At 37.8% G+C, this 9,867-nt stretch overlaps 1 protein-coding gene across 1 annotated transcript in view; it reads left to right on the plus strand.

Annotated features, from left to right (window-relative positions):
- CUNH11orf74 (chromosome unknown C11orf74 homolog) overlaps window positions 1-9,626 on the plus strand; it is a 39,986-nt gene extending 30,360 nt beyond the window's left edge. The window contains exon 6 of the mRNA XM_009282459.2: window positions 4,997-9,626. Coding sequence (XP_009280734.1) covers window positions 4,997-5,149 — 153 coding nt within the window. The 3' untranslated portion in view covers window positions 5,150-9,626. The remainder of the gene's footprint in view (window positions 1-4,996) is intronic.
- The last annotated feature ends 241 nt before the right edge of the window (window positions 9,627-9,867 follow it).

The following is a 9,867-nucleotide window of genomic DNA, read 5'->3' on the forward strand; positions in this document are numbered from 1 at the left end:
GAGCACTTCCACCAGCTCCCTCAGTACCCTTGGCCCCATAGACTTGTGTAATTCTAAGTGGTTGTAGCAGTTGTTAACCATTTCCCCTTGGATTATGGAGGCTTCATCCTGCTCCCTGTCCCTGTCAGGGGGCTGGGTACCCTGAGAACAACTGGTCTTACTATTAAAGACTGAAGGAAAGAATGCATTAAGTATCTCAGCCTTTTCCTCATCCTTTGTCACTGTGTTTCCCTCTGCATCCAATAAAAGATGGAGATTCTCCTTAGCCCATCTTTTGTTGTTAATATATTTATAGAAACATTTTTATGTCTTTTACGGCAGTAGCCAGATTAAGTTCTAGTTGGGCTTTGGCCCTTCTAATTTTCTCCCTGCATAACCTCAGGACATCCTTGTAGTCCTCCTGAGTTGCCTGCCCCTTCTTCCAAAGGTCATAAACTCTCCTTTTTTTCCTGAGTTCCAGCCAAAGCTCTCTGTTCAGCCAGGCTGGTCTCCTTCCCTGCCGACTCATCTTTCAGCACATAGGGACGGCCTGCTCCTGCACCTTTAAGATTCCTTCTTGAAGAATGTCCAGCCTTCCTGGACTCCTTTGCCCTTCAGGACTGCCTCCCAAGGGACTCTGTCAACCAGGGTCCTAAACAGGCCAAAGTCTGCCCTCCTGGAGCCATCCCTGCTTTGAAATGAGACTGTTCTCTGTCCATCAAAACAAATCTGTTAGGGAAGAGCAACAGAATGTGGCTGCCTAGTCGGTTTTCATAGAGGATGGAAAACCATTCCTATGAAAAATAAACAAGCTTAATAGTGCAATGTAGGATGTCAAATGTCTATGCTATGGACATATTTGTGAAGGACTTTAGGGGAAGGTGTATATTTCTGTACGTATTGCTAGGGAAAGTTTAAAAAAAGAAGCTCTGCTAAGACCCAACGTATAACTTGACTAATTGTTAAGAACAACTTACCTGAAAATGTTTTTCTGTCAAAAGCTGTTGGGAAGAGGCTTAGTGAATGACACAGCAAATTATTTGTGGTGTCCACTGATGTTGCTTCATCTTTCTTCCCGGGTTTTAGATATTCCTGGATTTCAGTATCGACAGTGCAGCGTACATGACCTCCCACAGGCCACTGCAAATTGCAACAGCATTCACTCCATGGTTGAAGTACATTATCACAGAACATTTACCTTCCCTACCCAGATAGTTATTCTCTCATTTATTTCTACTTAATACTTTCTTTCATGAAAGACTTCATAGTTTTTTTAATTAACAGTATGTCTTAACATCTGCTTCCTAGGGTCTTTATTTGTCCTTATTTCCCCCCCTGCATACATACGAGTGCAGCTGAATGCATATTTTCCATCCACTCACTATAAACATGCATTCAAAGTGGGGTTCATCTCACCTAACTTCAGCTTTAAATTTAGTCTAATTTAGTCCTTCTGTCATCAAGAAGGAGAGATAAGCACCTCCAGGAAGTAATTCATCCCACTTGCTGTAGGCATTTGTCCTAAGATGTAATATATCTCTGTCCACAGGCTGACTCTCAGGCTGAGTCTTTTTTGGTTAATTGACTACCTTAATCTAGAAGCCTAATTTTTATATGGCTGGGATTAGGAAAGATGAATTCTACCCTTCTATTCTCCGTTGTTTGTCTTTAGTTTGAGCATTCAGAAAAGTATTTACCATGCCTATCATTTTATCTTTATCTGTGGAATGGTAGCATCTATAACCTAAAACACAGCTTCCATTGAGTTCCTTCAGTTTAAGGTTTTACTGATAGGCCTCAACTGAGGTTTGTTTCTGCTAAGTGCTATGCATAAATGCAACAAGAACAAGGAAGAACTTAAAGACAGGATTGACTAAGTGAAAGAAGATGGAAGAGTTACATCTTCTCAGAGGCCAGTAAAGACACAGAGATTGAGTGACTTGTCCAGAATGATGAAGCAGAAGTGGAAAATTGGTCAGGATTTATTGACTGCCAAGCCAGTGCCCCAAGCTCAAGACAAACTTTTTTTTTTGTCCCAAGTACCCCAGTATATATTAAGCTTATATGAGATAATAGCGTACATGCCTCCCCCCCGCTTTTTATTTCTTGTTACTGAACTAGTAAGTTTTCCCTTGAGTATACAATGAAATCATTGCTGAGTGTATGTGCCTCCTTTACATAATTTGAACAAGTGAATCATAGAGTGCCATAATTACTCAGAAATAAAGGTTTTAAGAAGGACAGAAACAAGCTGTTCAGTTAACTGTAACTCCACACAGATTAACGAAAAAAACTGAGTTGCCAATTATTAATAGACTTTTGAAAGTCTCATCTTTAATGTATTTTATTTACAACATTATTTTGTAAAACAGCCTCTAGCAAAATACTTCTGTTATTAATATGAACATTACATTATTTTCCTCTTTAATTTGGACATGCATGAACTGTAAATGAAAATGATTTTTTCTTCAGAGAGTAAATCACGGACACAATCTTAAGCAAACTGGCAGTTTTCTAATAGAGCAAAATTCTATTCCCAGAGAGCTCTCAAAAAGGTGTCAATTAGATGTTAAATTAGACACCTGAAATTCACATATTTCTCTCAGCTCCTTAGGCAAAAATAACAAGATAATAACTTGATCAGCTCAGAGGATTCAGTGTTCTGTTGCAAAAAGTCTTCCTTTTGAAATAGATCAAAATTGCAGTTTCCAGTATAAAAATTTTAGATTGCTTGTCTGCATGGAAAGTTGAAGTGAATGGCTTCTTGGGAGAAGAAGCAAAAAAAGAATCCTTTGAGTACTCGTTTGAGAGATGAAGCACGCTGATAAATATGCAATGTGAATAAACTTTTCAAATGTGCAATGAGTGGGTAACAGAAAAATTGTTAACAGTGAAGTTGTGTATGTTCTGCTTTGGCATCTAATTTCAGTTAGCATTTTGAGGTCGAGTTTTTCAAACAAAAGTTTTTCCAGTATTTCTCTGCACATGCATAAAATGTTCCTGGAATGACATGAAGGAACAACACAAGGTCATAGTGAATGTGTGTATACTTTCCATAACTATGTTGGCAGAGGAAGAATAGATTTTTTTTTTATAGAATCCCTATGAAGGCTTACTGTAATTTAAACTCTTCTTAGCTTAGTTACCTATAGATGTTGTTACAACCAAACTAACTGAAAAATATTTGCACCTTGCATCATATTGTAGAAGAGTGTTTTGTATTTCTGCAAAGGAAAGACAAGTAGTAATAAACCCCGGTTGCTGGTACCAGTTGTTACCCAGTTGCTGGTACCCTTAATGGCATGGAATTTTAGGAGGCTTTGCCTGTGGAAAAGATGAAACTGGATATGAATATGGTGAGGAGGTCAAGGAGTTGACCTTAGCCTTCTTGGGAAAGAGAGCTTGTGTGCAGGCTTTGTCTCATGTAAACATTTCTTGAATGTGCTATTTATACAAGTTAATAATGGTTTACCTGGGATAGTCTATGGACATAAGCAAGATAATCTTTGCATGCAGAATGAATACCGTTTTCTAGACCAACTCTATCTACAGAGTTTCTTTTTCTCATTTATAAATGCCCATGATCTACAGGTCTGCATCTAGGATGACTTATATGCTCTAGCATCTGTTGAAGCCAATGTAAGCCAGGTCCCTAGAACGTTAAACAATACAGATGATTAATAAAATTATACAAAACCAGAAACAATATTTCCTGATCAATCAAGCAATATTACAGTTTATTAATAAAGGATGTAGATACTCGAAAGATACTTGCTGCCATGTCTGTCAGGTGCCTGGCCATTGGAGAGGAATCCAGCTACCACTTCTCTGACTTACTAGATGGCATTAACTGTGTCAATACAACTTCTTACAAAATGTTACCAGAAATTGTGTGGGATACTGTGCCTTCTAAACTGAGCAGTGACCATAAGATGCTGAGTGTTCTTCTTCCCTTTCAGCAAAACAAATAAGTGTATTCTTAACTTCAGATACGTCAGTAGTCATTGGCTTAATTGAGGATTCATCAGAAGTTTGAAAAAATCAGCATGTGTTTAAATGTTTTCCTGGTTTGGTACTGAAGTACTTAAATCTTTGATACACAGAGCCCTTGAGGAGTTGTGCTGTTTGTCATGATTGAAATTGCTAGACATTTTATATTAACTTCTCAAAGGATAGGGAGAATTTCTGTAGTTTGGGCAGTGAAGATGTGTCTCCTGTGTAGCTCTGGAATTAATTTTATGTAACTGCTTACCATAAAACTTTTGTGTCATGGCCCCCTGCAGTTCCTTATCAGCATGCAGCCTGCCATAGTTATTTGTTTTCATTATTTTATTTTATAGGCAGAGCGTTTATTCTGAGATATTTCAACAAGAAGCAATACAGAAATGTTATACACTATGTCAACAAAGCAAATATTGGCAAATGCAGTAAGACTCTCTGTTCGTCATGCAAGAAATCCAAACCAGCCAATTGCATATCGCTGAGATGGTAAAAAGAAATTATTAGAGTCTGAAAATTGATTATGTGTCATTTTGCTCATTCCAGGCATTTCCTTTGCTGGAACTATGTGCTGGGAAGCATGTTACATTAGTATCAGATGCATGTACACTGAAGCTTTATGTGATACTAGCCCAAATTTTAAAGATATGGAATCTGTCTTTGAAATTTAACATAGCTGTGCATAACTTGTCCATATCCCCACAGCCCTGCAGCTACAAGTGGCAGGAATGTAATAGATGTGTGCAAGGGAGGTTTTTAGATTCCTTGCCTTGAGCAAAATTAGCTAATGATACTCATTGAGATACAGTACAGTACAAATGGGGCACATTAAATGGCTTAAATTAGGTCAAATTGAATAATTGAATTTATTCTTTTACTTAAAAAGAGCTTAATCAGCTGAGAGTGCTAGAGTCAGAAAAAATAGTTTAATTAAATATTAATTAGAAGTTTATATTTTGAGCTTCCTTATCATCACTTGCAGCAATATTATTTATGTATCTGTTTTTCCTCATTACAGCTACTAGGGGATGATGTTCAACCATTCTCACTTGATGAAGAATTTGATTATGACAATGTGGCACTCACCCCTAAGTTCTCTGAAGCTGAGCTGAAGGCCATTATAGAATTGTCTGAAGAGAAGAAAATGGGGACAGATGTCAAGTCAGCATGAGCTGAAGACTGAGTCAAAGGCATTCTGTGCAGTGCTGTTGAAATAACATTTTTAGGGGGTAAATCTAGCTCTTCATTGTACCCTTATTTAGTGTTTTTATCTATGTAGCCAGTAAATGACATCCTTGAGATTTTTTTGTTTGTTCTACCAAGGTGCCTTGGAGCCTGAGGTTGCCTTTCCCTGTACCTCCTCCTAGTCCTAATGAAAACACAGAATAGGAAGATGGTGCTTGCCCAGAGTTACTTTTATAGTAGCCCTTCAGCCAGAGAGGAACTATTTCAATCTTTTTTATATGTCTGTACACTGATTTGCTTAGGCATTCAGGTTGGCTAAGGAGGTCTGTGTTTGTCCCTAAACCCAACAGGATTTTTGTATAGATCAGTGACCTTTAATATTTTTAGGCCCCAGTGCTCAGCTACTTCGTTGTTTTCAAGGTGGTACAAGGCAGTTGGAAGGATGTCTCAAATGACAGTCCTAAATTCCCTTTTGTAGAAAAATCCTTGAGCGGAGTGAATCCTGTATTGGCTCAGGCAAGGTGTGCTGGAGTTTTTGCTCCATAGGACCAAAACAAGCTGGTGGAATTCAGAATAGCACTATGGCTACTCTGGCTTATATTTGGTACTGACTCAGCTCCTGATTAGCGCAAAGCTAGTCCTAAAGCTGCCTTTTACCTCATTCTTTCAGTAATGCAAATAAGAGCCTTTTGCAGCTGACAAATCAGTCTATAAACTCTTTGCCTGTCATTATAAGACTTAAATATACAGTCATATGAGTGAATAAATCTGGGAACATTGGGTTTTTTTCTCTGTCTTTTGGGTTACTTCAGTTTTGCAGAGAAATAAATATTTCTGTTTCCAATAAACTTTTTGAGTTGATCAAAATTGACATGGTGCAACTCCTAACAATTAAAACATGAACTGCTACAAAAAGCCTTCCGCACAGAGGAAAAAACAGTGATCTCATCCATTAAACGAATTGGCATTGAAAGGCTGTCCGATTTTACATTTTTTTACAGGAGATGATTCCAAATACCAGCTTATGGCTTACACTCAGCATCACTGAAATGCAGCAAACTCTGGAGTTGAGTAAAGGTCAGGTAGTAGGGGTGGGAGAGAAGAGTGTACATCTCTGACACAAGGTAGTATGTACTCTCACTATGAGGTGTTTAGAATGCATTTTTTTTCAGCTTACTGTAGAAGCTTTGCTGTTGAGGCTTGGTTTAACATCACAACACTGAATTGTATTATTGGTCTTTTTCTGGTATAACTGCATTAGCTAAAGTTTATGGACCAACATTTTGTCCTTGGTCTATCTCCATTATTTCTGAAGTGGGTGATTAACATGATGAATATGGGAAGAGTGCCTGAGCGGACAGACTAGAGACAAAACCACAAGTTGTTTAAAGGTTCTGGATGAAATCCCTGTGGCTGGTTGGCTGCTCCATTGTCAGCAATTTATAAAAGCAAAGAAAGGTGCTTGATGCTTCAAAGGAAATTTTCTGGATCAGTGGTTTTGTAGACCATAATCATGCACCACTGAAATCTGAATAGCATTTGTTTTGAGGAATGGTATTTACCTTGATTAGGGGGATATAATTTAAGAGTGAGATTAACAAAAAACAGAAAAGAAAGTGGTCTCAGACAAGTTGTTTAAGGAGAGTGATATAAAACTACAAGTACGTTGTATAGAAAAACTGGTCTGTATAGGACCTTGCTGGTAGAAGGTAATGAGAAATTTATTTTTAACATCTACAATCAAAAGCATGCCGGTGCTGTAGTTAAAACAGTTTTTGATGCAATAGGCTGTATAGCAGATTCTGCTGTTGTTTGGGAAACATCTGGGTTGGTTTTTTTTTTTTAAATGTGAATTAATTTGAATTCAATGAAGTGTTTTGTTGAACCCAAGATATTTTGAATTAAGTGCTTCAGATCCAACTAGAATTTTCCAGTGAAACATTCAGCTAAAAATTCCTGAGCAGATCTATTTATTAATTCATCTTCTGAAAGACACAGATAATGTGTATAAATGGGAGGGATAAGAAGTAAGTTCTGGAGGAGCTCCATGAGCAAATCTGGGAGGAGGAAGTTGAGAACTGCTGTACAAAGATAGCAAGGTCAGCCTTTAAAAGCCTCAACAGAAAAATAAGGGAGACAACCTCATTAACATATGTATGCATAGCAAAGATAAAGTAAGGAACCTTCAATCTAAGAGACCTCTGTGTACAGAGTTTGCTATCCTGCAGACAAAGAATCAAGCATAAATAAAGGTGGACTTTTGTGGGTTTGTGGAATGATGAATTCGGCACTTTTTTTGTGTGTTTTTTTAGAAGGGTATGAGACACACAAACTCATAGTCCTGTTGGAGTCCAATTGCCAGTAGAGTCAATGAGAAAACTTGTCCAGGGATTCATAATGATCTTCAGGCAAAAACAGCTCTGGAATCTCTACGTGCATTTTCTATTCATTTCATTATCAATTTTTCCCTGTACATTAGGGATACATCCAGCCATTCAGTTCCTTCTCTCATAGGCAGATGATTCTCTTACCAAATGTTCAGAGTACCTATTATGCTCCATTAATGTCATTCAGTATAGTCATTATATGGTTCCGTTTGATAAAAAGAAACACTTTGCTGCAGAATACCCAACAAAATTGGAACTCTTTAGTGACATCCATCTTACGCAGAGAAATGGGGATAATTCACTTACATTTACACCACTCATGAGTTAGATTTTTGCTCTTTGTTAACAGAGATGAATATCACAGTGGAGATTAGGCAATATAGGCTACATTTTCTGCCTGCCCCTGTGGTTGTTTTTGGCTTGTACCTTTCATTTGATTATCTTTCACAGAGGAGGCATATTTTCCTCTTCTCCATTACCAGGTTGCCATTTTTAAGAACATACTTTATGTGCATGTTAAATTTTATACACGTACATGGAGTTAGTTACCTGGAATTGTTTCAGTGTTTGCGAGGTGGTTTGGAGTCTGAGTAATATATGTCTTTTCCTCTTGTAGCTTGCATTCTCTTTAATATTTAATATTTTCTGCAAGGGTTGGTGAGGGACATTCTCCTTTTCTATTTATAGTCTTTTCTAAACATTTTTCCTGTTTTCCAAAAGAATTAAAGGCAAAACTCATGCATGGAACAGGAAACTTTGAGTGCTACTTGGAATCGACTTAGGGGCTGCTGCAGTAGGGAATAGGATTTTCTCCCTACCACACTGACAAGGATTTTGAACTGCAAAATCTCTGATGTTGGGTGAACCCGTTGGAAGTGAAGGCTGTGTGATGCATCTCTCTAATCCCTCTGTATTCATGATTTCATTGATGTCTAAAGTGCAATAGAGATATGCATCCATATCAGTCAGTGAGCTTATCTGCATTAAACTTGTTGCTTACTTGGGTGTTACCAGAAGGATACTGACTGTTTCTTTCCACAGTCTTGATGGATCCTGAGTTATGGGGAGGAACTCCTTGAGTTTTATGGGAAGTGTAGTAGTCCTTCCACTGGGGCAGGAATCTGAAGGGTTGCTTCCTTGGCTGGCTGTGGTGCAAGCTCGGATATTATTACTGCTCAGAGTTACTCCTTGTGGGTATAAAAGGAAGAGTAATTATTTGCTGAGATAATGGTTGTGAAAGAATAAGATAAAAATTGAAGAAATTAAAAGAGATGCAGGCAAATCTGTCTGACTCAGACATGATTATAGTTCTAAATATACTTCTATTAATGCACAAAGGTATCATTATATACACTTGTATACACACAGTGCCACTGAAATAAAATAATTTTAGTATGGGAAGTACTCACCAGATAATTCAGAACCTTTTGAAGAAGATGGCATGGAAACAAATCCCTGCTCTTATGGAAAAGACCCTTTGATCCTCTGGCCTTGATTTTCTGCTGCTATAAACTGGCAGAACTCCACTGAGGCCATTTATATTCATACAGAGCAGACAGGACCCTGATATTTACAGTCTTAGCTGAAAGAATACGGAGCCAAATCAGTTCCTATTTTAAATTTACTGAATATAAAGCTATGCATATGACCCATTATCATTATGGGAAAATATTTAAATGCAGAGCCAATGCAAATGAAATGTAAAAAACATATCTTTAACTGTTCAGTTACTAATTTTACACAGGTCATTATGGAGTTTCTGTAGTGGTGTGTGCTTAGAACATTGCTTTTTGCTTTAACAAAAATGTCACATACGTTTTCAAGTCCTGTTCAAATCATGAAACTTGATTACATACATAACTACTAAAGATTCCCACCTCCTTTAAAGTTTTTTTTTCCCTCTGCATCTTGGCAAGGATTGGAAATGGACTTTGCTTTATCTTGGAATTGTTTTAAAAAGATCTGACATCCTTTGTAAAAACATATACTTTCTTATAAAGGTGGACTCTCTCAGTTAGTGATGCAACACTAAATGCAGGAATAGAAATAGGACCAAATTCCTAGTTATTTAGCAACTTCATGTACGTCATGGTGTGGCTAAACAGCCACTTGGTATCAAAGTGTCTGCTTGGATAGCAGGCTGATTTGTATCCTGTTGTCATCTACCTTCAGTTTTATTCAGGAGTCTAAGTGGTAGCTTGGTCCTACCTAGGTACGAATTCTTACAGCCCTGCAAAGAGTCTGCAAGACAATTCAGTTACGCTGACCAAAGAAGCTGAACCAGCAGTCTTGTACTGGGGCTCCATGTGCACTCCAA

This window comes from Aptenodytes forsteri, unplaced genomic scaffold (genome assembly GCF_000699145.1).
Source record: "Aptenodytes forsteri isolate BGI_AS27 unplaced genomic scaffold, ASM69914v1 Scaffold821, whole genome shotgun sequence".
Classification (NCBI taxonomy): domain Eukaryota; kingdom Metazoa; phylum Chordata; class Aves; order Sphenisciformes; family Spheniscidae; genus Aptenodytes; species Aptenodytes forsteri.